This window comes from Syngnathoides biaculeatus, chromosome 20, assembly GCF_019802595.1.
Source record: "Syngnathoides biaculeatus isolate LvHL_M chromosome 20, ASM1980259v1, whole genome shotgun sequence".
In the NCBI taxonomy this organism is placed as follows: Eukaryota; Metazoa; Chordata; class Actinopteri; order Syngnathiformes; family Syngnathidae; genus Syngnathoides; species Syngnathoides biaculeatus.
The window spans coordinates 13,646,306-13,672,754 of NC_084659.1; the positions used below are offsets into that span (position 1 = coordinate 13,646,306).

The window sequence follows — 26,449 nt, forward strand, 5'->3', positions numbered from 1 at the left end:
GCCCGAATCCGGGCTTTCCGGGATGGGAATGGCCTTTTTAGAAAAACACATTCGTTTGATCGCAAATGATCACAAAGTTACAGCCAGTAAACAAGTCCGCGCAGAAAATAAATGTACGGAGAAAATACAGTGGTACCTTGACATAAGAGTATCAACTTTTGCTTTGTCTTGTGTGCAAAAAAGTTGGACGTGAGAATACCGCAAAAGCCAAAGGACATAACTTGAAATTCCACGAGTTTAATGCACGTTCAAAAACACATAATGGTAAATGCCATAGATGGGCTAATGAAGCTAGCTAGTGTCAATATCTTGGCAGGAATAAACCTTTTAAACAACTTTAGTTTGAAAACGTGAAAAAAAAAAAGTGTGTCACAGTATCAGTTGGAAAAAAAAATACCAATGTGCTTTCTGTAATTTCCCGCATATAAGCCGTGACTTTTTTCACACGCTTTCAACCCTGCGGTTTATGCGGTGATGTGGCGAATCTGTGTGGTTTTTTTTCTAACGGCCGCAAGGGGGCACTCGAGCGGAAAAGGTAAGAGTGAGCACGATGAAATGTATGTGCTGAGGAAGTGACTTTTACCGACCCGGCCCTGTTAGCATTGCGCTAGCATGTTACTGCCATGTTGCAGTGATTTTTACCGGTATATATATATATATTTTTTTTAACCGGGCCTTTTAGCAATAGCATTAGCACGGTGCTAGCGTTGAAATCTGTGTACCATCTTTTTGTAAATATCTCGTGTTTCAATGTGGGCACTGGCGGTTTTTACACAGCTGCGGCATATCTATGTATCAAATTTATCAAATATTTCCTTTACAAATGTACTGGGTGAGGCCAATTACCAAGTGCGCACTATAGGCCGGGAATTACGGTGTTCATTTTTTTTTTTTTTTAATACATCATGCAGGTCACAGTAATCCAGTTATTCTTCAAATACTATATGGCTATTTGGCGAAGTATCAAATATTTCCACGGAAACGGATCAACACTTATGCGCAGAGAACAATCACAGGCATATCTCATTTATGCACAGCAAAAAAATTACTATTGCTGAAGTTTAGTTGAGTCACTTCATGTGTACTATATAGTATAGTGCCCCCTTGTGGCCAACGTACGCGCAGCAGCACAATGTTGAATTGAATTAAAAAAAAAATCAAGGTATATATATACTTTTTAATTTTTTTTCAAAATCAGGTTTTAGGGGGGAGGGTGGAAAATTCGTCATTTGTATGGAAAAAGTTGATTTGCGGTACGAGCGCGGTCTCGGAATGAATTCGACTCACATGTCAAGGAACCACTGCGGCAGCAGAAAACGACTTCCTCCTTTTCGGGCCTGTGCTTGTCTTGGTTAGTGTTCGAACCCCAACTGGACGTCGGGTGCGGAGGCTCAGCTGGCAGCGTGCAATTAAGGCCGCGTGGACGCCATTCTAGCACGTTGAAAAGATTGCAATTTGGTCTCATCGCTGGCAAAAACAAAACAAAAAAAATCCTTTAACAAAATACAGTTAAACTACAGTGTTGACATTTTTTTTTTTTTTCAAATAAGTGTTGATTTTTGTACATAAATGCTTCATTTAGGCCTGGAGCAGACCTGCACTGCGAAAAGACAATACAGTATTTACAGGACGCTACTTTTACCAGGCTGTGTTTACCGTTCATGCAACAAAGTCTCCAGGAAGCAGCAATGTGAGATTCTTACAAAAAAAAAAAAAAAAAAAATTAAAAATGATGCAAATATTTCTGGACGTGAGGCTATTCCGACTGTGATGATTCCGAGGGAGGGGGATTCTCGGGTCTCAGCTGCAGCAAAGCTGGTCGGAGAGCAGCAGCGTGTCGAAGCCGTAGATCTCCAACAGGTGGAGCAGGAAGAGCCTGTCGCCGTGCGGGTCCAGCCCCATGGCCCTCACGCTCTCGGGGGTCAGCGTCGGGTCCGGGCTGCCCGCCACCTCGCTCAGGGTCTGGAAAATCCTGTTGTTCTGCTCCAGGAAAAACCTGAAAGTCGAAAATCCGACATATCGGTACGTTATGGCGGTGCATTCTCACGAGGGGCACTGGTATAATTTAACTGTATATAATTCAATCTTAACTTTTTCTGTTTTTTAAAAAATAGTAATAATAATTGAACATTTTTAATTTAATTCAGGAAATCAAATGGTTTAAAAAAAATAATGAATTTGGACTAACATATTTATGAAATACATTTTATACCAAATGAAATGTGAAATAAAAATGAAATATTTTACAATTTTAATGAATTCACTATTTCATCCTCTTCTTCATCAATTTTTAGGTTTATTAAATGTAATAACTATTTAATATTTTTTATTGAATTCAGGAAATTAAATGTTTTTTAAAAATTAATTTCTGTTAAAATTGTTACAAAAATACAGGAACACAATTTTAGACTTTTTATGAAATTGTTTTACTATAATAAAGGTTTTTCTTTTATTTGAACAACTATTTAACATGAACTAACATTGTATTGGTTTGTGCTTTTTTAATTTTATTGGTTACAAACATGACTGATAAATCTGTTAAGGGTTAGTCTAAAAATAATCATAAATTTTTATAAGCAAAATACATTTTATACAAAATGAAATGTGCAACACCAATGAAATATTTTACAATTTTAATGAATTCACTATTTCATCAATTTTTCAGTTTATTAAATTTAATAATCATTTAACATTTTAGTTTTTAATTTGATTCAGCAAATGAAATTTAAAAAAATAATAATTCTATTAAAATAGTGACAAATATACAGAAACCAAATTTTAGACTTTATATGAAATTGTTTTACCATAACAAAGGTGAGAATCTGATTCAAAATATTTGAAAAATTATTTTACTTGAACTAACATTTTATTGCCTCAAGCTTTTTTTTTTTATTGGTTACAAACAAGACTGATAAATCGGTGAAAAAGTGTTTGTCTAAAAATAAGCACAAATTTTTATCATCAAAATACATTTTATACCAAATGAAATGTGAAATAAATATGAACTGTTTTACAATTTTCATGAATTCACGATACTGAAACATGGTCATCAAACATTAAAATAAAATGCTTTACATCCACAACATCCCCCCACCCCCCAATCTCATCTCCAAATGTCGCTCTCCATTTTAAAAATGAAACGCACCCCCACCCCCCACGTGAGAATGTTCTGAACTTACAGAATAAAGAGATCCTCTTCACTGGACACGCAGTCACCATTCTCCTCCTGAGAGTACAACAGCATCTTCCTGCATCATTGCAAATTATAAAATCAAGACCTGTATGTACAGTTACAGATACATGTTTTTTTTTTTTTTTTTTTTTTAAGTATCTTCTTGATCCGACGTACCTCTGCTCGGTGAGCTTGCGATACTTCTCCCGGTCGGCGGTGCTGATGCGGAGCAGCGGCCTCAGACCCTCCCGGTAGGTCTTGACGTTCTGATTGTCCACGTAGATGTCGTACAGGTCCCGCTTCTCCTCGAAGATCTTCTCAGTCGTACCTGCGACGACGACGGGGACAGGCAAACTTTAGTTTCAGGTTGAACATGGACGTGCCAGCAATTTCAATCACAATATTCTTAAAATCATTTATCATATCAGCAGTTATTTATAGTCAATGGAATCTTCATGACTTTATTGATTCAATTAAAAGTGGGATAAATATTTTTTATTAAATTGTCATGTTTTAAATGTAATATTTAAGCAAATGTATTCATAGCTAATAACCAATTCGAAATTTTCAATGTAATTTAGGTACAATTATTTGTTGCAATATTATCTTAATTACAACAAATAAATTGACCAAATATTTAATAAAATGAAGACAAATGGTAAATATGTGATCATGTTTTATATGACTATTTTTGGCAATATGACTTGCAATAAATACAGGAAATTATTTAATGAATGAATATTGGAAGTTTTCTTTACAATAAATATTTAATCAAAAAGCATCTCTATATGGACAATTAGTTATTGTTCATTATTGATACGTAACTCAAATGTAATTAAAAATGCTACATGTATGCAAAGTTGTTTTAATGAATGTTTTTATGATATAAAAAGCTATTTGACAAAATAAAAAAAAATCTTAACCGTAGATCGTAAATTTTTTTTTTATTTTAACTTTTTGCATTACATTGAGCAATGATATAGTATTTTTACTTAAGCAATTTCAGAGGGGGGGGCTAATAATAACCAATTAGAAATTGTAAATATAATTTATGTACAATTATTTGTTGCAATATTCTCTTAATTATAACAAATTGACCAAATATTGAATAAAATGAAAACAAATGGTAAATGTGAACATTTTTTTATTTGACTATTTTTGGTAATATGACTTACAAAAAATACAAGAAATTATTAAACATGATTAGTGGAAGTATTCTTTGCAATAAATATTTAATAAAACAATGTCTCTCTATATGGACGATTAGATATTGCTTATTATTGATACGTAACTCAAGTGAAATTAAAAATGCTACATGTATGCAAAGTTTTAATTAATGTTTTTATAATATAACTAGCTATTTGACAAAATAAAAAATATGTTTATTAATATATAAAAAATATATAAATGTATTAAGAAATAATAAATGTATAAAAAATATTAGAACTTTTTTCATTACATTGAGCAATTTTGTAGTCTTTTTACTTTAGCAATTTCAGTGGGGAAGCTAAATTTCTGTAAGTAATATTGCAGGACTGTTGATCGCGTAAAAGCTCAGTGGGCCCGATTCAAGAATGAAAACGATTTTCCCGCCGTGATGCGGGCGTCACTCACACGCCACGTAGGAGAGCTCATTCTCGAGCGCGCTGATGTCAGCCACGTTGACGTAGAAGAAAGGTCGGAACTCGGGCACGGCCGCGCCCACCCCCGGGATGGAGATGTTTGCCAGGCAACAGCAGCAGTACACTTAAAAAAAAAAAAAAAAAAAAAAAAAACGAGCATTTGTTTTATCCATGTAGCTGTTAAAAAAACAAAAAACAACAACAAAAAAAAAAAACAGATGTTCCTTCCCACCTCTGTAGCAGACAACGCCCACGGGCGGCGGGGAGAAAATGAGGATCCGCCGTCGGAGTAGTGCCAGCTTCCACAGCACCATGATGTGCTCGCCGAAGAAACGGATGAACTGGGACATGCAGCCCGCCGGGTGAGTGATCTGGCGATAGAGGTGACAACGTGTTCAACGCAAAAACACAAAACCGACCTCCTGAAAATGTCACACCTTCATTTCTGGGTGCATGCTGTGGTGGATGGCGGCCCCCCAGGCGTTGATCGGGCAAACCGAAACGACGTCCTCGCTGCTGGGGAGAAGCAGTGCCCGCTTGTCCTCGTAGAAGGCCTCCAAGGGAGAGTAGTGGCCGGGGAATTGAAGCTGGAGCCTGGGTCGAGAGCAAAAACTCCACAGTCAACACACGTTTTTAAAAAACGTTTATTTTATTTACAGTGAAGAAAATAAGTATTTGAACACCCTGCTATATTGCAAGTTCTCCCACTTGGAAATGATGGAGGGGTCTGAAATTTTCATCGGGGGTGCATGTCCACTGTGAGAGAGATCATATAGAAAGAAAAATCCAGAAATCACAATTTGTGATTTTTTAACGATTTGTGTGATACAGCTGCAAATAAGTATTTGATCACCAATCAGCTTGAATTCTGACCCTCAAAGACCTGTTAGCCCAACTTTAAAAGTCCACCTCCACTCCATGTATTTTCCCGAATCAGATGCACCCGTTTGCCAAAGACCATTTGGATGATACAGAGGAGTTATGGGAAAAAGTTTTGTGATCAGATGAGACCAAAATTGAACTTTTTGGTCATAATTCCTCGAACCGTATTTGGAGGAAGACGAATGATGAGTTCCATCCCAAGAACACCATCCCTACTGTGAAGCATGGGGGTGGTAGCATCATGCTTTGGGGGTGTTTTTCTGCAACATGGGACAGGACAACTGCACTGTATTAAGGAGAGAATGACCGCGGCCATGTATTGTGAGATTTTGGGGAACAACCTCTTTCCTCCAGTCAGAGCATTGACGATGGGTCGTGACTGGGTCTTTCAACATGACCCGAAGCACAGAACCAGGAAAACCAAGGAGTGGCTCCGTAAGAAGCAGATCAAGGTTCTGGGGTGGCCTAGCTAGTCTCCAGACCTAAACCCAATGGAAAATCTTTGGAGGGAGCTGAAACTCCGTGTTCCTCAGCGACAGCCCAGAAACCCGTCTGATCTGGAGAAGATCTGTGTGGAGGAGTGGGCCAAAATCCCCCCTGCAGTGTGTGCAAACCTGGTGAACAACGACAGGAAACGTTTGACCTCTGTCATTGCAAACAAAGGCTACTGTACCTAATGTTAACATTGGTTTTCTCAGGTGTTTAAATACTTATTTGCAGCTGTATCACACAAATAAATTGTTTAAAAAAAGCATACATTGTGATTTCTGGATTTTTCTTTTTAGATTATCCCTCCATGATTTCAAAGTGGGGGAACTTGCAATATAGCAGGGTGTTCAAATACTTATTTTCTTTACTTCAGCCCCAATGTGAAAACTCCACTCGCTTCCGGGCCAAGGGGCGGCATTCACGAGATTTGTGACCATCTCGTGACCAACAGGGAGCTCTTTGTGAAAACGCCAGCGGCCGAAACGCGCGAGTAAGTGGAAGCTCGCGTTTGGGAATTGTGGTGGGAGAAAGCCGAGGGAATACTCGGGATGGGAGTTTTGTGGTCAAAGAGTACAAACGAGATCGTAAATGATGGTTTAAAAATCATTGAGAGTAAAAAAAAATAAAATAAAATGAAACTCCAATATGGCTGACCTGACTTGGTGCTCCAGGAAGCTCATGTAGCGGTAGAGCAAGGTGTAAGACGGCGACAGGATGCCCACCGACTTCATCCTGGCGCCACGCTCCGCCGTGCTCTCCACGGGCATGTTGGCGAAGCAGGCCAGGCCGAAGTAGGAGCCCTTCCGGAAGTATCTGGGCGTGGGTGGCGCGGGGAGGGGATGGGAGGGGGGCGGTGAGGGATAAGAGGAGCAGATAAATCATGTGATTTATGGAAGCGCCCGCCACAGCCAGATGGCTGAGCTCCGTTTTTATTTATTTATTTGTCTTTTTTTGGGGGGGGGGACTGGCGACACGTTCTGCCAGGAGGAAGATGCAGCATTTCCTATTGTTGTCTAATAAATCAAACACTGGTTACATTTTAATTCTATATTTATGCATTTTAATGACTTCAAAATGTATATTAATTTAGATAAAATGATTGGAATTTTGGACGATGAGGTCTGTTCTAATGCGACTGGTGACATTGTGATCAATTCCCAAATTAGGGTTGTGGTTCGATGAAATTGCGATAAAATATGCAAATTTAATTACAAACTTATTAGAGGAGATTTCCAAAATTTTATTCACGAGACACAAAGTGAGCAGTAATTAAATGACATTTTGCTGGTGACGCATCGGAAATGGTCAAATTAACTATTGAGAAATTATTTTGTAAAACAAAAAGGAGAGGAATTTATATCTGTCATGCCAATTGAAAGATGTAGCATTTCCGTTCTTTTATGATTCATAATCTTACTCAAAAAAAAAAAAAAATTCAGGCACTTGTATTAAAATGAGTTCAAAGCTTAATACGAGGAATAAGAAGATGGTGCAATTCCTTTTTTTTTTTTTTTTAAATAAAATAAAATAGTCTTGTTCAAGTTGGAAAAAAGATTGATTTTACAGATTTCACCTTGTTTATAAAAATCTACATATACTTGTTTTGGCCATGCAAAACATACATGAAATATGAATTGTTAACGGAATATTTCCACAAACTTGGCAAGCCACTTACATAAAGTCTGTGGTGACTCTGTGGGAGCCGCTGGCGATGGCTTTGAACTCCACCCCCTCCAGGTCCATATCCTTGGGCAGGCACCACTCGAGCATGTTGCCTATCACGCGTGCACATTAAATCATGTTTAAAAACAAGGCTGACAAGCGCACACGAACACGCTCGGGCTCGACGAACGACCGGGTCCACTCGCTTAATTTGTCGTGCGGCAGCTGAGTAAATATGAACCGATAAGGGCAAATGTGTTCCAGTGCGGGAGGCAAATGGTGGTCAAACCCCATATTGACCCCCCCACCCCCAAGTACAGCAAAACTTCACAATTTTAGAACGGCCTTTTATCGTGGGCAGCCTGAGGCAAACCCGTACAATAATCATGCTGTCCAATTGGCGTCATGTCAGCAGCCTCCAGGGAAGAAAATAAGTATTCGAACGCCCTGCTGTATTGCAAGTTCTCCCACTTAGAAGTCATGGAGGGGTCTGAAATTTTCATCGTCGGTGCATCGTCCACTGTGAGAGAGAGAGTCTAAAAAGACAATGTATGATTTTTTTGTGTGATACAGCTGCAAATAAGTATTTGAACACTTGTCTATCAGGTAGAATTCTGACCCTAAAAAGACCTGCTAGTCCGCCTTTAAAAGTCCACCTCCACTCCATGTATTATCCTGAATCAGATGCCCCCTATGTGAGGTAGTGAGCTGCATAAAGACACGTGTCCACCCCATACAACCAGTAAGACTCAAACCTGTAACATGGCCAAGACCAAAGAGACTGGAAAGGGCTAGAGAGAAATTGCCCAGGAGCTTGAAGACGAATGATGAATTCCATCCCAAGAACACCATCCCTACTGTGAAGCATGGGGCTGCTTTTTTGCACATGGGACAGGACTATTGCACTGTATTAAGGAGAGGATGACCGCGGCCATGTATTGTGAGATTTTGGGGAACAACCTCTTTCCCTCAGTCAGAGCATTGAAGACAGGTCATGGACTTGGTCTTTCAACATGACAATAACCCGAAGCACACAGCCAGGAAAACCAAGGAGTGGCTCCGTAAGAAGCATATCAAGGTTTTGGCGTGGCCTAGCCAGCCTCCAGACCTAAACCCAATAGAAAATATTTTGAGGGAGCTGAAACTCCGTGTTTCTCAGCGAGAAAAATCCCTCCTGCAGTGTGTGCAAACCTGGTGAACAAAAACAGGAAACGTTTGACCTCTGTAATTGCAAACAAAGGCTACTGTACCAAATATTAACATTGGTTTTCTCAGGTGTTCAAATATTTATTTGCAGCTGTATCACACAAATAAATCGTTAAAAAAAAGCATACACTATGATTTCTGGATTTTTCTTTTTCGATTATCTCTCTCACAGTGAACATGCCTCTACTGTGAAAATGTCAGACCCCTCCATGATTTCCAACTTGCAATATAGCAGGGTGTTCAAATACTTATTTTCCTCACTGTACGATACAAGGGCACGATAAAATTTACAACTTACTCAATTGGTGGGAGTCGGGGGGAAGCAGCAGAGTTCAGAAATCAGCATCTAGTGTGGCCGCCATTTGCCTCACACGGCACCCGCGTGGTCGCCCACAAAGAAAAAAGGCCACTAAAATGTGCAATTTTACGAACATGTTGTAATCCAGTAAAGGACAATCAGATTAAGACACATTTGAGGTCAGATCATAAAAATGATCGTGTTGGTGATCGTGTTTTTTTTTTTTTTCTCTCTAAATTCAGAACCACTACTGAACATGAGAAGCTGGAGGTAAGATTGACACATCATGTTGGGACTTTCTTGAACAAAATTAATGAATCTGACTGACTTTCATCCTCCTCTCGTGTGCCAAAATTTTGCAAATTCCAATGACAGCAGCTGCCCTTTGTCAAAAGGAAGCGCGAGGCCGACCTCCATCTCGTGTCCCAACTCTCCTGTGCACAGAAGCCGCTGTTTTATTCATTATTCCAGTGGATCAGTCGGCCGATTTGGTGCTCGGGAGCATCAAAGTCACCAGATATCATTGATTTGGGGCGTTCAGGGTTGGAGTGGGGGGGTGATGTGTAAAATATCCTCACATGAAAAGTGTGCTCATGTTGTTAATATTACTTTTCATCACCCAGGTGGAGGGTGGGGCGTTTTTTTTCCCCCCGGAGGGGTGGTGGTGGTGGTGGTGGAGGGGGGGCGGGTAGGGTTCCCGAAAATAGGCCTAGCCACGCCACTGGTCAGGTCATAAAACAGGACCACACCTGTTTTGAGACATGCATGCAGACACACAATGTTCTCCCCGTATAGTCATCGTTCTGATTGGAAATATTGTTATAAAAAATGTATTTTTAATTGCTGGTATTAATCATAAAAGTGAGCATCCAAGCAATTGTGAGCGTGCCGCTGTACCTAATGAACTGTCTGGCCCTGTCGAGTTTGCGTGCTGCATATTTGATGTCCCACCTGTTCTGGTGTTGAACGTCACCACAAAGACCGACACGATCTGGTCCTTCTCCTCCCATGTCACCATCCGGTCTTCGAGGGGCTTTTCCGCAGGTCCTGAATCCGGGGGATGCTCCGACGCGTCGGGGCGCAGCGCTGCATCCGCGCCCTTCTGGGTGACGGAGGTCGCGGGCGGGGTGCCGCAGCCGTCTGGACCCCCCGGACCGCCGCTCCACCAAAGCCCCGACGCGCCGCGGCTGTCGGAGGGACTCGACAGCCGGTCCCCGGACTCTGCACCGGCGGACTTCTCCGCGGACTGGACCTCCTCCCAGTCCAGCAGAGGGGCTCGGTCCGACCGCTCCCCCATCCCGTCTGCGTCTCGGCGCGGATTGCAACTGATGTCTCAGACGATAGGCACATCCAGACCCATCCGCGGACGACTGGGGCTCAAACCCGCGTGGTCGACTTGCTCCCGATGGTGCAAACCGCTTTCATTCTGTTGCAGAATCCGCAGCTGTCGCTCCCAGAGAGATCGGGAATTTAACGCCGCTGAGACAGGGGCAACTCCTTCGTCCCTGCTCGTGTAGCGTTCGCAGCCGCAACAAGAGACTTCCGTTTAATTCGTGACGTTTTGACAATTCCCTAAATGTAAGTCCTTCACCGTCAAATTTGAAGTGACAAAATAAAAAGTCTAGGAATATAATTTTCAACAGAAGGAAATACATTTAAAGGGGTGTAACGAGTTTGCTTTGCCCACCTTTGGCGTTTTGCATTGATCGAGTGGATCTCGAAAATGAGGCCAAGGGTACCACTGTATGTGTAATTTTATGGTACAGTGGTAAAATTATTCAAGAGGGAGCTTGAGACAGTTCAGAGAACTGTCTGGTGGTTCTTCACATCTGCACAGGTTTCTGTAGAACCCTTTTGGTCCTTGATGGGTCAAGAAATAAAAGGAAATCATCTTAACAGTGATAATAAGCACACACACACAAAAAAAAACATGGTTCATGTTTTCATCCCAATAAGCTCCCTTTTTCCTGAATCATTGTTTAAAAGATTACTCATCCAATTATTCGGTGTACATAAACATTTTGAAAAGGTCGATAGTTCATTTAAAATGGATTTATGAAGAAATTCAGGTTATAATGGTCAACATACAAATGTTAGTCACCATTTGGCTTCTTGAATGCGCCCCGGAAGCGTAAAACCTTCTTCCAATAAACCGCACTTTGGACCAAAAAAAACCCCTCTTCTTTCAAATATTCCACTGCAATATAATATAAAATTAAAATATGTGAGATATAATAAATGTATTTTGCGAAATTAAAATAATCATATAAAGAAGCTTCCGAGTGGTGACGTCATTCTGATACACGTCACCACACGGAAGCAGCTTTTCGTGCATTCGACCAGCAAGACTCGTCCCGGTGGTCTTTTGGGGGAAAAAAAAAAAATGGGTGCGTATTTGTTAAAATACAACCAAATTCATATTGATGGAATAATATGAGTTGGATATTGGGTGAGGTGTGCCGAAACGGACGAAAATTTGTTTCGGACTGTTGTCGAGTTCTAAAACAGTTAGCTGAACTGGCTAAAATTAAAAGGCATGCTAGCTTCCTGCAATGTTTGTTTTGGTGTGGAGTGGACAGGTCAAATAAAACCGAACTAGCACTTGTTTGTTCAAACACTTTTAGCAGGAAAGTGACAGCTTGCGGGTTTTTCCCCACTCCAGTCGTGCATGGCTACGGTTGCTAAGCTAATGGTGGCTAACCTGTCGAGCCAGTTTGATGAAAGCTTCTTGGATGCCTTGTTGACATTCTTCCATTTCCTTGGACTTGCATTCATTTTTAAACCGATAATAGCAATTCTACAGTGGACTGAAGTGATTTTGAGAAGAAACGCAGCTACTGTTTTTGTGCACTTCCAGGTGGCTTCTTCTCCAGTCTCTTCTCGGGTCTTTTTGGAACCAGGGAGATGAGGATTCTGATCCTGGGTCTGGACGGTGCAGGGAAAACGACCATTTTGTACCGGCTACAGGTTGGGGAGGTGGTCACCACAATTCCAAGTAAGTAGGGAATCGGTGATTACCAACTGGACGCGTGCCACGGGAAATCATCCAATTTATCTCAGTAACTGTTTAAGAAAACCTGTAAAGAGCTCATGCACCTATGTCATAAAATCACGTGACTTTTGTTTACCTCGCCATATCGCCGGTCAAGCTAAGCATTGCTCAACGCTAAGTCGGTTGGAGACGACACAGAAATATGTCTTGTAGCACAACGCCCAGAGTCTCGTCCGATACCGTTAAGACATTTAGAAGGTAAAAATAAACAACGGTACGTGGAAAAATCAGATAAACTCGGCATAGAGGACCTGGATTTAATGCCCAAGTCCATGTTTTCGCCGATCAATTCGCTTTCGCTTGTCTTGGACAACTGGATCTACAGATGGAACTGGTGAGGAAGTTGTTGAGATTTACACAGAAAACCTCGAGAGTGTATAAAAGTCCTGACGCAATACTTTGTTGCTGGATCTGTCCTCATCAGGAATAAATCCCACATAGGGACGGTTTTGACGGCTCCTGAACACGTAAGTGTGTTCAGTGACACGTTAACCTTTGCTGGAATCAATCGATCTTTTCCGGTAGTATTTGATACAAATACAAATATTTAAATAAATGACCCCTGGTTTTACACAAGCTCGCATTCATTAACTATGATTGAAAAAAAAATAAAATAAATAAGAGCGCGGAGTCATCTCCACGGAACATACACGGAAGGGATTGCGGCCACATTTGCCTCCGTAAACCTCGCGACAGTTTTTTTGGAACACACATTATCAAATGAGCCAATTTGGCAATCTAAATACTCTTGGTAATTTGAGATTGAGAAGAATAATTCCTACCTGAAATGAAGCGATGGCTTCACAGGCGTGTGCGCATTTTGGTCGGCGCCATCCATCATGTTTAATTGCTGAAATCCATCGATCTTTTCTGGTCTTTGAAGCTGGTATTCCGTAGAATGATCTTTTTGAATATCTGTCTCGCCTGTTGTGACAACCAACAGCGCAACAGGTCTCAGGTATTGTAAATATTCTCCTCCGGTTCAACGTCGAGCAACTCTGTTTGACCGGCAATATGACGCCGTGAAAATGGTGACGTCACGAGATGATCAGCGTGTGTTTTGACCGACACGCCTCTTTTGTTCCTCTTGTCCAGCAATTGGCTTTAACGTGGAGACAGTCACGTACAAGAATCTCAAGTTCCAGGTGTGGGATCTGGGAGGCCAGACAAGTATCCGGTACGTGCAATGCACCAATTCAGAAGGGGTGGCTGTATGTTTCGTAGGAATTAATTGGAATTTCTGAGTTTATGTGAATAAACCATGAATTGAGTCTCCTTTGCAACCTGATTAAGCATTTAGTTTTTTTCCTCCCGTCATTGTCTTCACGTAGACCATACTGGCGGTGCTATTACTCCAACACAGACGCGGTTATCTATGTGGTCGACAGCAGCGACCGCGACCGAATGGGCATCTCCAAGTCCGAGCTTGTGGCTATGTTGGAGGCAAGTCTATTTCGCAGGATAACATCAAGTGGTCGGCAGTCTTCTCATAGTTATGTATTTCAATCCAGGAAGAGGAGCTGAAAAAGGCCATCCTGGTGGTGTTTGCGAACAAGCAGGACATGGACCAGGCCATGACGCCGGCCGAGGTGGCAAACGCCCTGGGTCTCCCCGCCCTCAAAGACAGGAAGTGGCAGATTTTCAAGACCTCGGCAACCAAAGGCACGGGCCTGGATGAAGCCATGGAGTGGTACAATTTTTTCCATTTCAACTAAAGACAACAAAATTCTGAAGGGGCCAAGTGGGTGCTTACAGAGGCGTTTTGTTTCTCTGCAGGCTGGTGGAGTCGCTCAAGAGTCGGCAGTAAACTTTTACATATATATGAAAAAAAAAAGATGCGTCCAAGGTGTGAATGTGAGTGCGGTTGATTATCTCTATGTGCCCTGCGATTGGCCGGCGACCAGTAAAGGGTTGACAGCTGGGAAAGGCTCCGGCGCTCCCACGCGACCCTCGTGAGGATAAGCAGCTAAGAAAATGGATGGACGTCCTTTTTGTAAATACCCTTCTGTACGAAGCTTTTGTGACCGACCTCGCTTCTCGTCTACTCCGACCAAACCTGGGACTGAAAAGCCTCGCTTCTGCTCTTTACACGAAACACAATTTGAGGGCAGTGACGGACAAAAAAAAAGTTATTTACTACTTAACAATAAAACGAAGTAACCTCATATGAGATTAAATCTGGCGGCCTTTGGTTGGCTTCGTTCACACCCATCACGCAAATTGCTCACGTTAGTTAAATTGTAAAAGAAGCATCAAACGCCACGACCCTCCACTAAGGGGCATTAACCCTTTCCGGGCAGCGGTTGCAAATTTTGCAACAGGTTGAATATAATCGGAAATTTTAAGTCGAGAGTATCATTTTCTGAAAGTATCAGATTTTTCTCTCTGCAAAATTTTAATTGTTCCAGAGCGGGTTATAAGGCCACAACACACACTCCCACTGTCATAGTCCCAAGTCTTTACACATAAATAGGCAAAACCAAGTGTTATTTGCATTCATTTTTTTGTACTTAAGTAAATGGAATTACTTATCCCCCCCCCCCCACACAATCATTTTTATTGTGTCTACATAGTTTGACCACTTTCCTTTCCTCCCACTGGTTTGCATATGAGTGAATTTATGGAAACAGTTTGTGCAAATGGTTGCATATTTATACCTGCTTGTACAGTGAAAATGATTCTCAGTAAAGACTTTTGGTGATTGTAACATTTGTGTCCAAACATTTGTATATTTATATTTTTTAAAAAAAAATCTGCATCAGGAAAATCATGATCCTATCGTATGATTCTGCCTTAATGATAAAAAACTGAATGAAGTCCTTGATCCACTCACTGCACCATGGCCAGGTCCTTTAGCGCGTGGCTGCGGTGCTTCTTGGCTTTGTAGCCAGGCCGAAGGAACTCGATCTTGCGCTTTCTGGCTTCAATTTTATTGAGGTGCTTCTTGAGTTTCTTCTTCGCAGCGATGTCGGGGTTTGTCACCGCCTGGAAGAGAGAAACCGTTAAACAAACAAAAAAAAAAAGCCCGTGTAGTAATAAGGCATATTCCTAAGCGACTGCAGAAAATCACTTCTTATTCATAATGAAAAAAAAAAAAATCATTTGAAAATTTTGTGAAGAACATTTTAAGGGCATACAGCCCAGCCCTAAATACAGAGCTCGTGCATGTGACGTCACCATTGTCATGGCGCCATATTGCAGGTCAAACAAAGCTGCTCAACATTGTGGGAGACATTGAACCGAAGGACAATATTTACAATACCCGAGACCCGTCTTGCCGTTGGTTGTCACAACAGACAACACTAATATTCAAAGAGATCATTCTATGCATCTGAAAAGACCAGAAAATATCAATGGATTTTTGCCAATTAAACATGATGCATGGTGCCCAGCCAAAATACACACACGCCTGTGTAGCGATCGCTTCATTTCACGTAGGAATTATTCGTCTCAATCTCAAATTCCCAAAAAGTATTTATAATGCCAAGTTGGGTCATTTGAGAACAATGCGTGTGTTTCCCCCTCCACCCCCCCCCCCCCAAAAAAAAAAAAGTCCCTGAGGTTTTTCGGAGGTTAAGTGTGGCCGCAATCGCTTCCGTGTACGTTCCGCGGAGGCGACTTTTTTTCTCCCAATCATAGTTAATGAATGCGAGTTTGTGTAAAACCAGTGCTCATTTATTTAAATATGAGTATTGAATACGAGCTGAAAAGATCGATGGATTCCGGCAAAGGTTAACGTGTGGCCGAACACGCTTCCGCGTTCACGAGCCGTCAAAACCGTCACTCTGTGGGATTTATTCTTGACGAGAACAGATCCAGCAACAAAGTATTCGTATGCGTCCAGACTTTTATACGCTTTCAAACTTTTCCTTGTAAATCTTGACAACTGACTCAGCAGATCCATGTGTAGATCCTGTTGTCCAAGACAAGCGGAAGCCAATGAACAGTCCCATTTCTTATCGGCTAAAACATCAATTTTAGCACTAAATACTGGTCCTCGATGCAGAGTTTCATTTTTCCACGTACCGTCGTTTATTTTCACCTTCTAAAGGTCTGACTGTATCGGACAAGACTCTGGGCGTCGTGCTACAAGACATATTTCCATGTCGTCTCCAACCGACTTAGCATTGAGCAATGCTAATAACGACCGTCGTACTTGGCTACAACAACAACCGGCAATATGGCGAGTTAAACAAAAGTCACGTGATTTTAATGACGTAGGTGCATGAGCTCGATAGATAATATATATACAATGTGTGTACCTGCATGGCTCGCTGTCGCTTGCGCGTGGCCCGCCGCACTGAAAACTGCTTCTGCACCGTCGAGAAAGATAGCGAGAACCTCTCCAGTCCCACTTGTTTCTTCATCATCTCAATCAGCTCCTGGGCCAAGTTCTTCAATGTCGGATCTGAGGACAGAAACACAGTGAATGAAAGCTCTAAAGGAACGGGATTATAGTCACTAGTGGTCGACCTTGGTCTGCGTAAGTACTGTCCAGTTCTCGATATAGTGGAGCAATGATGGTGGTCAAATATCGGCAGAGTCGCTCCTTGCCGAGGTCCATTGCGATCGCGCCCAGGAATTTAAACACACAGGTTCTCTGTAAAAAAAAAAAAAAAAAGTGGTGGGAAACTTAGAAAGTTAGCAAGACCCGGCCTTGCTCTAAAAGCTGCTTTTGGTACCTTCAGGGGAATTTTGGGAGTCTCTGCCGCCTCCCTTTTGGCCGTCAGCGACAGCTTCTTTATCAGCCACAGCAGCGACGGAGGTTTGTTGTCCTGGTCGTCAGCCTGTTCTTCTTCATCCTTCTCACATTTTTTTCCCTCCATCTCCTCTTCATCCGCCTGCTGCTGCTGCTGCTGCTCCTCCTCCTCCTCCTCTTCTTCCTGTTTCTCATCCTCCATTTCCTCCTCAGGGGCGGCGATGTCCGACCCCGGGGAAAGGAGGTAGATGACCTTGCCCACAAAGAGGAGGTTTTTGACCACCTGCTCGCCGGATGTCTCATCCAAGAATTTCGACTGCAGCTGCTGGCAAAAGGATAACGCCAGCGCTCTCATCTGCACGACAGAACAATGACAGCATGTTATGCGGGAATATTTAGTACAACAAAACTGAATGGTGATGATTATATTGACAAGGCTGAAAAACAAAATCGGTTGCTCCTTACTTTTTTGGTTAAAACTTATTAAAGGTCAAGTGTCATGAAATGGATGATTTTTAGTATGTTATTAATGGAAAAATAACAGCAGCTGGTAAGGACCCATCCGTTTTTTCACCACAAAACATGATTTGGATTTATTTGGCTTTTTGTTTGTTTTCGAGAAGAAGCAGGAAGTGGCGTACAGGGCAGTAGCGCACTCAAGCGGATTAGTTTGTTTCTATTAGTTTTACCTCCGGGAAGGTAGCTCGTTATTCCTTCGTGTTAGCCAAAATGCTGGCTCGTTGCATTGCTGGATATTGCTCGAACACTCGAGAGGATAGATTTACCCTTCATAAGTTTCCAAGAGACCCGGTTCATCGTGAAAAATGGATTTCAAGGGTGCAAAGGACGAGAGCTTTGTGGGTTCCAAACGACAGGTAGGTGTGTATACAAAATAGTTTGGGGCGGATCACGTAATCCGTCTCTCATAATGTAACAAAAGATCTGCGTACGTATGACAGGGGTGCTAAATGTGTCGAAGTGCGCGTTGGACGGCTTCTGTGTCGGGCTTGCTGGCTAGCCGGCGAAGGCTGGCGTGTCGGGCTCGCAGACGGCGGAGTGCAATGCCGCACTCAGCCGCGTGCGACGACAACGCCGTAAAGCGCCGCGATAAGCCACCCCGGCGCGGAAAATGAGCCACCCTGTCCGACACGACCAAGCCGGCCGCCGGCCCTATCGGCCGGGGTGCTCGTCGCGGCACCGGGTCGCAATGGCTCATCTCCGCCGCGAAAGTGGATCGGACAGGGAGGCGGTTTGGCCATGATTGCATATCATCTAAGTATGGCTAAAAACAACAGGGTAATATTGCCCCGGTAACTTCACTCAGTTGTGAGATGTTCTCTTCGAAAAGAGCTTCCGTGTCCGAAGGCGGCGTGTCCCATAGTCGGGGCCACGGCGTGTTTTCAATGGCGAACGTCCGGGGTGACGTCACGGACAGGAGATGCAGCCAATATGGCGACCACTTGGATGTCGAATGACACTTCCGCAACTTTGCACATGGATGGCGCGCTCTCCTCTCATAATTATTTTTTTGTATAGCCATTGAAGTGAATAATGTTATATGCATTTTTCACTACAATATCTATTTTAAAATGTTTATAGGGATGACACATAACCTTTAAATATGCCTTTGAGCTATGAGACTAGACTTCGATTTCCTCCTGCGGCTACCAATACCTTTTTGTCCAGATTGCTGCTGATGAAAGCGGGCGCCACCTGAGGCAACGATTCCTTGCCCCTCTTTTGTCTCCACGCCGCAACCAGCTCCTCCGCCTGGCGGGCCGCGAAGAGCTGGCCGAAGATCTGCGAGGCGGTCAGCCACACCCAGCAGTGAGGGTAGAGCAGGTGGGCTTCGACGTGGCCTAAACACGACAGCGGGTTCGTGTGAATGGTGTTTGTCGGTGCCATGCAGGAAGTGGGTGCTTTTACCCCAAATGTGGGTGAGGGTGTCACGAGGTTTGGTGAGTTCCAGGAAGCCGCAGTACTTGATCAGTTTGGTGACAAGCGTGAGGTAAGTAAACAAGAGCCTGTCTGCTGCTCGCTCATCCTCCTCTTCATCAATCTAAGACAGGAAAAGACAAAATGTGCTGTTTACTTGGTAGCAATGTTCCCTCTTCACTGTGCAACTGCGCATTTGCGCACTTGTCGCACACACTCGGCGCAGAGTAAATCAGATCCAGCGCAGTTAACTACAGCCTGACTTTTTTTTAACACGGCAGCACACTGCCTCTCACAAAGAGCTGCTGCTCGGCCACACCGGGCCACACACGCTACTTCCTTGTTTACCTGACAACCCCCCCCCCCTCCATTTTAAAAGGGGTATACTCATAATTGCAAACACCAGGGTAAAAGTGGTTTCCAGCCTATAAGCCGCGACTTTTTTTCCCCACACGCTTTCAACCCTGCAGTTTACGCGGTGATGTGCCCAATTTGTGCATTAATTTCTAACAGCCGCAAGGGGTCACTCTAGCAGAAAAGGTAAGAGTGAGACCAGTGGAATATATGTGCCAAGGAAATGACTTTTTACCAGTCCGGCCCTGTTCGCGCTGTGCTAGCGTGTTACTGCCATGTCTCAGTGATTTTTACCTGTATGTTTTTTTTTTAATTAATTTTTTTTTTAACGGGCCCCATTAGTGCGGCGCTTGCGTTAAACTCTCTGTTTACAGTTTTTCTTTGTAAATATCTCGAGTTTCAATGTGGGCACTGTGGCTTTTACACAGGTGCGGCGTATGTATGTACCAAATGGTATTTCCTTTAAAAATGTACAGGGTGAGGCTTATAACCAGGTAGCCTCTGTCGGCCGGGAATTACGGTATATATTTCACGCCTTTTTGTACAAATGCTAAAAAAATGTGTATCCACTGAGGCTGATCCACATTTAATTTGACCCACGTCTACAGTACTATAATAGATGTTGGACTTTACATCTTTGTAGTTGTCTGGGTTGAGCTCCTTCTCCAACAGGGGCAGAAGGTTGTCGAGCCGCTTGGCAAAGTTCTCCTCCTCGACCTCCACGAACAAACCACAAAGCTGAGCGCCCAGACGCCTCAGGCTCACCTTCAACACAACAGCTTCAATTACACACTGGAATATTTCGACGAGCACACAAAATAAAAGTGGAGCTCCAGTGCCTTATCTTCATTCAGCCAAGTGCTGACAAGGGAGAACAGCGAGTTCTGCTCATTGGCGTCCAGTTTGGCCAGGAGGGACTTGATGGCCATGGCGGCCATTTTCTTACAGCGTGCCGAGTCATCGTTGACCAAGACCAGGGCCAGCGGGGCAAAGAAGAGGTTGCTGAACTTCATTAGTAAGCTCTGAAAGAAGAATAAAATGTTAAAAAGGAAAAGTATTACTATTTGACTCCTCACTTACTCCCCCCCCCTTTCTTTCACATGCAAATATCATGAGAAAAATTTGTGGAAATGCCCCTTTCCAAATCAGACAAGTTATCTGAAATCGAGTAACTCAGATTTACCGTAATTTCCGGCCTATAAACCGCGACTTTTTTCCACACGCTTTCAACCCTGCGGCTTATGTGGTGATGCGGCTAATTTGTGAATTTTTTCTGACGGCTGCAAAGGGGCACTCGAGCGGAAAAGGTAAGAGTGAAACCGGTGGAATATATGCGCCGAGGAAGTGACTTTTACCGGTATATATATACTTTTAACCCGCCCTAATTGTGTTGCGCTAGCATTAGGGCTGTGCTAGCATGTTCCTGCCGTGTCTCAGTGATTTTTACCGGTATGTTTTTTTTTAACCGGCCTTGTTAGCGCTGTGCTACCCTGTATCAGTGATTTTTACTGGTATGTTTTTTTTTAACTGGCCCTTTTAGCGCCGCGCTAGCTTTAGCGCCACAGCTTAATGATTTTGGGATGTCTTTTTTTTTTTTTTTTTTTTTTTTTTTTTTTTTAAATGGCTCTGTTCGTGCTGTGCTACCGTGTCGCTACTGTGTAGCACGGTAGTTCCTTTCCAATGTTCCCTAAAATTTGGGTACGAATTAAACTCATTACAGGTCCAGGTGAAGTTTATAATCCGGTGCGCTCCGTAGGCCGGAAATTACGCTAAATCAAATCATTTTGCCTAACGTCCGCTTAGGATGAGGGTTCACCATAACGCATAAAAGTACCTGAGGGAAACTCTGGAAGATGTGGGCGAGCATCTCCAGCGCCGACTCCCTGCCAATGTCGTGTTCATACGCCAGCTGGGCCACAATAAAGTCCAAATGCTGCGGCAGTTTCTTCCCCACAGGGTAGTCCAACAGGTATTTAAGATAAATCTGACACATGCACATAGGTTTTAATCAAAATGAAAATGATATGGTGGGTTTATCTTTCATGTTTGAACGAGTACCTGTCTGCAGTGGACTCGGATCATCGAGTTATTCCCTGTTATTGACAGCTTGGCCACTTTTCTCATCAGCGGCTCCATCTCGGGAACGATGAGCTTCCGGGACACGATTGCCTGGAACACGTTTGTGAAATTTTACAGGTGGGAAAGTTCAAAGTTGGATACTTTCTAGATAAATATGAATAAAAGTTACTGTGATCATACAGAATAAAATAACTTCATGTTTACCTTTAGGAGGCCGAAGGCAGTCGCCTGCCGAGAGTGATCGTAGATGTCCTCCTCGGCATAACCGAGCAGAACCTGCAGCTGGATCTCGGAAATCTTGCTGTTCTTCACATTTTTCACCAGTATTGTAATAGTCTGGGGGAAAAAAAAAGATTACTGCGCACTCCACATCAAATATTTCAATTCAAAAGGGAACAAAATTGAAATTTTGAAGACACTACCTTGAAGCAGTTCTGGACCAGAAGGTAGTTCTCCCCGCGGGCAGCCCCAGCCTTGGAGTAATCCTTCAGCAGGACAAAAAGCTGCTTGGTCAGGTGACCCATGTTCTTCTCCACAGAGGGCAGCGGGAACTTCAGCACCCATATAAATGCCAACAGAGCCTCTGTGATCACCTGAGTGGACCGGAGAGGGGATTTAGCCGGGATCCCGGAAGATCTGTTTGGCTGAATTCTGAGCTCCTCCGACCTTGACATGCATGGAGTTGAGGCATTCAAGCAGCAGCGATACGAATGGGTCCAACATCTCGAGGGCCGACTCCTCAGAAGACGTCACTTTGGCTTTCTTCAGACTCAAATGGAGCAGCTGTAAAACATGATCTTTTATAAAGGCTACCAAAGGTGGACTAGGATTTGTCTTGGTTTTGTTTGCGCAGGGTTTCCTAAACTTTATTAAGCTAAAGGCACCGATTTTACATCACGGACACACCACCAAACAAACAAGTATGATAACACCAAAATATAAATGGTTTTATTTTTGCAATAAATGCTTCTTGCACCAACTGAGAACAATTTGGTGATTTGGCACAGTACACGTTATGTACAGTGGTAGCTCGGTTTTCGGACGTCCCCGTTTTCGTACAAATCGGTTTTCAAACGAAAAGAGCCACTTCAGGTGCTCAAAAGACGGCAGCAAGTCTACATGAGATTCTTTCTTCGTTAAAAAGGGGTGAGTCACCCCCACCAAAGACATTTGAAACAGTTGTTTTGGATTGCTTTTTTCTTTTGTTCCATTAACCCTACCTGTAGTTGCAAGTTAGATTTTTTTGTACGCGTTACGTACTTTCTGTGTAAATATAAAAACAATTTCTCTGTTATCCCCCCCCATTATTGCTTGTTTCAAGCTATTCTGCAGTTTTGTTCATAAAAAAACAGTTATAAGGGTGGGGGCCGAGTCGCTACAGATACGGCAATGCAATCCCAGCCTAGCATACTCTACTGCTGGAGCAAACATTTTAAGCAAAAAATAAATATATTTCTTAAATTATTTAATTATATAAAGTATTTTTTTAGGTTTGGAACGCATTAGTTCATTTTCCAGTTTTCAACATTTTGGTTTTCAACCGGCCTTCTGGAACGGATTGTGCTCGAGAACCGAGGCACCACTGTACTTCGATAACAGACGAATGATGTTGGGAACAAACTGTGTAACATCTATTCGTATATAATTCTGTGTTCGTGGCTTACCTTAAGACCCGCATCCACCAGGATGTGCATGTTGGTCTTTCTACTAACTGAAGGTTTGACGCCACCCCTCTTCGGAGTTGGCGGGAGGAGGAGGCAGCTGGGAGGGGGCAATCGAGCGTCTGGCGGAGGCTGAGCTTTGTCCCTACAAACACACACGAAGTCAATAACGCAACACATGGACTCGTCACTCACCGTCATTGGTACCTGTCTTTCTTCGTGAGCAGAGGCAGGCTCTGGCTGACGAGACCGTGGCTAAGCAGCAGGATGTCAGAGGAGCTCATGCCTGTGTTGACCAGCAGACCCAGAATCAGGCGCCGCAGAACAGCTGCGACGCGGTTACAAACTTTGATACTCGACGAGTTCTCCAGGATCTTAAAATGACACGAGAAATCGTGCGTGAAAGACACGCGGTGAAAATAAGAGGATTCCGCTAGATTCTGCGCACCTCCTTCAATGGCAGAACAAGCTTGGTGATGCTCTCCCTGCTGCAGAACTGGGCCAGAAATTCATAGGAGTCCATGCTCTTGCTGTGTCGCGCCTCCATCAGCTTGGAGACGATGCCCTTCACCTCCTTCTCCTCGGCGATGACGCCGAACAGCTCGTTGTTGAAGATCTGACCGGTGCGAAGAAAAGCAAACGACGTAAGCACAAACACGCGCAAGCACGACTTGAGACAGAAAAGAGGTTCTTACGTCGATAAGAATGGTCATGCACGGGTCCAAGTCACCACTTTTCAGAGTTGGACTCAGGGCCGAGAGCAGCTGGTACACAGTAAATGTCAGAACGTGGACCTGGGAGAAAAAGACGACAGAGTTCTGCTCTTAAAAATCGGAGAATATTGTGAACAGGAGGCAAACATTGCACATCTTAACTACCAGTCACCAATTTTAAGGAAATATGGCTAGACTGATTAAATACATGTTACAATAATCTTGATGATGAAAAATGCTCAGTGGACCGGATTAAAGAAAGAAGCAACCCGTATGTGAGGAATACTTTCACCAGTTGAATTTGAAGCTGTTTATACCTGGTAACCTTTTACGAGGATGCCCTGCATCTCCTTCAGCAGGTACTGCAGGTAGCGGTAGCCCAGCGTCTCTATGATCTTCAGCAGCGTTCCCCGGGCCACGTCGCGGACCTCCTGGAATCGGCTCTTCAGTATCACGCACACCTTGATCAGAATCCTAGACAGCAAACACAAGACACGTTCACCCGGCTCTGAAGAGGACACATTAGAGCAACGGGCACAAATATTAGTGGTGTACCCCGGCAGGTTGGCTTCCATGATCTCCGGCGGAAGAGTCTGCATGAGTTTGACCATGGCGAAGGCGATCGGAATGCGTGCCACTTCCTCTTCCTTCACATCCTTCGACTTTACCGTCTTGTGCTCATCATCACGTTTCACCTTCAGATTCGCAAAGATGCAAACTCTTGTCCAAATTTATTTTAGCACTTCAAGGGGCAAGAAAAAGTATGGTCCACATTTGTTCTTTAAAGCAGATGACTGAGGATAGAAATTATCAAGAGCCATGCATCCATCCACCCATTTTCTTTGCCGCTTATCCTCACAAGGGTCACGGGGAGTGCTGGAGCTTATCCCAGCTGTCAACGAGCAGGAGGCGGGTTGCCAACCAATTGCAGGACACATAGAGACAAACAGTCGCACTCACAATCACACCTCGGGGCAATTTAGAGTGTCCATGCATGTTTTTGGGCTGTGGCCGGAGAAAACCCACGCAGGCACGGGGGAGAACATGATTACTCCACACAGGCGGGACCGGGATTGAACCCGGGTCCTCAGAACCAATGCTTTACCAGGTGACCCACCGTGCCGACCAACAGCCATGTAATCATTTCAAAATGTTCCCCAAAATTTGGATACTAATTAAACTCATTACAGGTCCAGTAAATGTGTTTGTTGTAAATAAAATATTTCAGCAAAAATACTTAAATGTAACAAAAAAACAAAACGCAAAAAAACCCACATTATACGGGTCACTTTTGCATCAAATATATAGTCAATTGATTGTAAACAATAACTGGATAGATACAAATCATACCTTGGCATTGAGACATTTATGAAGCCGAGGCAAGACGCTGCCAGTTACGCTCTCTTGGATGGTGCTCATAAGCAATTCCAGCTCCTCTTTGCTCTGTGGGAGCCCGCAGGAAACCGCCACTGGCTTGGGAGCTGGCGGGGTTTTCGCTTTAACAGTCGTTTTCTTTGAGGCAACAACATTTACTTCGCCAGGAGTTTCGACAGTGGCAGTTTTCGCAGGAAGCTCGCCGTCGATGTCCATGGCCTCTGACTGTCCGTCCCCAGGTTCTTGCTCCTGAAGATCTGTCGCAGTGCTCGAGGCTTCACAAAAATACACAATAAATAGAACCATTAAAAAGTGTAGTTTTACGCCTCCCACTTAATAAAACACACACAATCTATTTAAAAAACAAAAAGATATTTGAACACGCCAAAAAAGTTGCAAGGATTTAAAAAAATAAATAAATAAAATAAATAAATCACATTTGAGTCTGTTCTAAAAGATTTCACCTTCTCGTGCTTTAGCAGCTTCCATCTCTCGGGTCAGGGTCTCGTGATCGAAGTGGAACGCGTCGAGGACTTTGACCAGCAAACTGAAGGTGACGAGAAGATGGAGAAAAAAAAAAGTAAGAGGGCGTCAAACAAAACGGTAATTGAGTTTGACGCATGCCAACCCACTTCACAGCCAGTTTCTGTTCGGCCTGCGACGTCTGCAAAATGTGAACGAAGTGCTTCACGTAGAAAAGGTATTTGGACCAAGTCAGCCGGCGGCACACGGCACCCACAACCTCCACAGATGCGGTCCTCATGCTCTCGTGCTGCGGTGGACCATCAGGAAAAGTATTAATATGCAACGTAAAATGCATCATGAGGGTGGAAAAAAAAACGACAGTCACCGAGAGCATTTTCTCATCCATCAGGGCCGTCAAGGCGTACGGCATGATGAAATTCTGGAGCGAACGAGGCGACAGCACCACTGTGCCCTCGGTTAGTTGCTTGGCCAACTTCCTCAGGGCCCGACCTCGACGGTGGATCTAAAGAAGACCCACAGTAAAATGGGTATACGAACGGGAGGTGGGGAGGAGAGAGTGAGAGGAGAGAATGCCAGACCTGGATGTGCTTCATGTGCTCAAAGAAGTCGGACTCGGGGTCATTGTAGTCAGTGAGCTGCACCATGTCTCGGAACTCTTTCCTTGTCGGGAAGGTCTTCACCAAGCAGGCCAGTACATTGGTGTATTCCTGTTGCACACTCTTACACGGGGAAGACATGGCGCTTTTAATTAAGAGGACACACCTC

The 26,449-nt window shown here is 43.5% G+C and overlaps 3 protein-coding genes across 4 annotated transcripts in view; 1 reads left to right on the forward strand and 2 right to left on the reverse strand.

Moving 5' to 3' along the window:
• Nucleotides 1–1,236: 1,236 nt before the first annotated feature.
• LOC133493752 (DENN domain-containing protein 11-like) lies at nucleotides 1,237–10,836 on the reverse strand. Its single transcript, XM_061807477.1, has 9 exons — nucleotides 10,283–10,836; nucleotides 7,841–7,940; nucleotides 6,820–6,978; nucleotides 5,232–5,388; nucleotides 5,027–5,165; nucleotides 4,787–4,918; nucleotides 3,350–3,500; nucleotides 3,180–3,248; nucleotides 1,237–1,996 (listed from the first exon to the last, which is right to left on the reverse strand). Exons 1-9 carry the CDS (start codon nucleotides 10,626–10,628, stop codon nucleotides 1,801–1,803), a joined length of 1,449 nt encoding a protein of 482 aa, XP_061663461.1. The 5' UTR covers nucleotides 10,629–10,836; the 3' UTR covers nucleotides 1,237–1,800.
• An 805-nt stretch (nucleotides 10,837–11,641) lies between these two features.
• arl1 (ADP-ribosylation factor-like 1) lies at nucleotides 11,642–15,090 on the forward strand. Of its 2 annotated transcripts, none has more exons than XM_061806614.1 (6): nucleotides 11,642–11,718; nucleotides 12,189–12,326; nucleotides 13,479–13,560; nucleotides 13,715–13,830; nucleotides 13,899–14,073; nucleotides 14,160–15,090. In XM_061806614.1, exons 1-6 carry the CDS (start codon nucleotides 11,715–11,717, stop codon nucleotides 14,188–14,190), a joined length of 546 nt encoding a protein of 181 aa, XP_061662598.1. In that variant the 5' UTR covers nucleotides 11,642–11,714; the 3' UTR covers nucleotides 14,191–15,090. The 2 variants fall into 2 exon arrangements, with proteins under 2 accessions (XP_061662598.1, XP_061662597.1); XM_061806613.1 differs by lacking the exon at nucleotides 11,642–11,718 and adding an exon at nucleotides 11,742–11,780.
• Nucleotides 15,091–15,212: 122 nt separating this feature from the next.
• The window catches only part of utp20 (UTP20 small subunit processome component), a 33,512-nt gene continuing 22,275 nt past the window's right edge, over nucleotides 15,213–26,449 (reverse strand). The window contains exons 37-60 of the mRNA XM_061806612.1: nucleotides 26,263–26,403; nucleotides 26,049–26,186; nucleotides 25,831–25,970; nucleotides 25,663–25,745; nucleotides 25,175–25,473; nucleotides 24,380–24,519; nucleotides 24,142–24,298; nucleotides 23,807–23,905; nucleotides 23,560–23,727; nucleotides 23,319–23,485; nucleotides 23,115–23,256; nucleotides 22,117–22,233; nucleotides 21,873–22,043; nucleotides 21,655–21,786; nucleotides 21,430–21,540; nucleotides 21,206–21,355; nucleotides 20,211–20,393; nucleotides 20,005–20,136; nucleotides 19,009–19,141; nucleotides 18,757–18,941; nucleotides 17,066–17,437; nucleotides 16,857–16,983; nucleotides 16,646–16,791; nucleotides 15,213–15,368 (exon numbers count right to left, since the gene is read on the reverse strand). Of these exons, the coding sequence (XP_061662596.1) occupies nucleotides 15,213–15,368; nucleotides 16,646–16,791; nucleotides 16,857–16,983; nucleotides 17,066–17,437; nucleotides 18,757–18,941; nucleotides 19,009–19,141; nucleotides 20,005–20,136; nucleotides 20,211–20,393; nucleotides 21,206–21,355; nucleotides 21,430–21,540; nucleotides 21,655–21,786; nucleotides 21,873–22,043; nucleotides 22,117–22,233; nucleotides 23,115–23,256; nucleotides 23,319–23,485; nucleotides 23,560–23,727; nucleotides 23,807–23,905; nucleotides 24,142–24,298; nucleotides 24,380–24,519; nucleotides 25,175–25,473; nucleotides 25,663–25,745; nucleotides 25,831–25,970; nucleotides 26,049–26,186; nucleotides 26,263–26,403 (3,789 nt within the window). The remainder of the gene's footprint in view (nucleotides 15,369–16,645; nucleotides 16,792–16,856; nucleotides 16,984–17,065; nucleotides 17,438–18,756; nucleotides 18,942–19,008; nucleotides 19,142–20,004; nucleotides 20,137–20,210; nucleotides 20,394–21,205; nucleotides 21,356–21,429; nucleotides 21,541–21,654; nucleotides 21,787–21,872; nucleotides 22,044–22,116; nucleotides 22,234–23,114; nucleotides 23,257–23,318; nucleotides 23,486–23,559; nucleotides 23,728–23,806; nucleotides 23,906–24,141; nucleotides 24,299–24,379; nucleotides 24,520–25,174; nucleotides 25,474–25,662; nucleotides 25,746–25,830; nucleotides 25,971–26,048; nucleotides 26,187–26,262; nucleotides 26,404–26,449) is intronic.

What these genes read in the sequence shown, in the direction of transcription:
- LOC133493752 (XM_061807477.1), bottom strand. Translation starts at nt 10,628, where the DNA reads ATGGGGGAGCGGTCGGACCGAGCCCCTCTGCTGGACTGGGAGGAGGTC. An exon ending in TTCCTGGAGCACCAAGTCAG is followed by an intron (nt 5,389 to 6,819) that starts GTCAGCCATATT and finishes CTCTCGACCCAG; the next exon opens with GCTCCAGCTTCAATTCCCCG. An exon ending in TGAGCTCTCCTACGTGGCGT is followed by an intron (nt 3,501 to 4,786) that starts GTGAGTGACGCC and finishes TCGTCGTCGCAG; the next exon opens with GTACGACTGAGAAGATCTTC.
- arl1 (XM_061806613.1), top strand. An exon ending in GGAGGCCAGACAAGTATCCG is followed by an intron (nt 13,561 to 13,714) that starts GTACGTGCAATG and finishes GTCTTCACGTAG; the next exon opens with ACCATACTGGCGGTGCTATT. An exon ending in TGTGGCTATGTTGGAGGCAA is followed by an intron (nt 13,831 to 13,898) that starts GTCTATTTCGCA and finishes CAATCCAGGAAG; the next exon opens with AGGAGCTGAAAAAGGCCATC.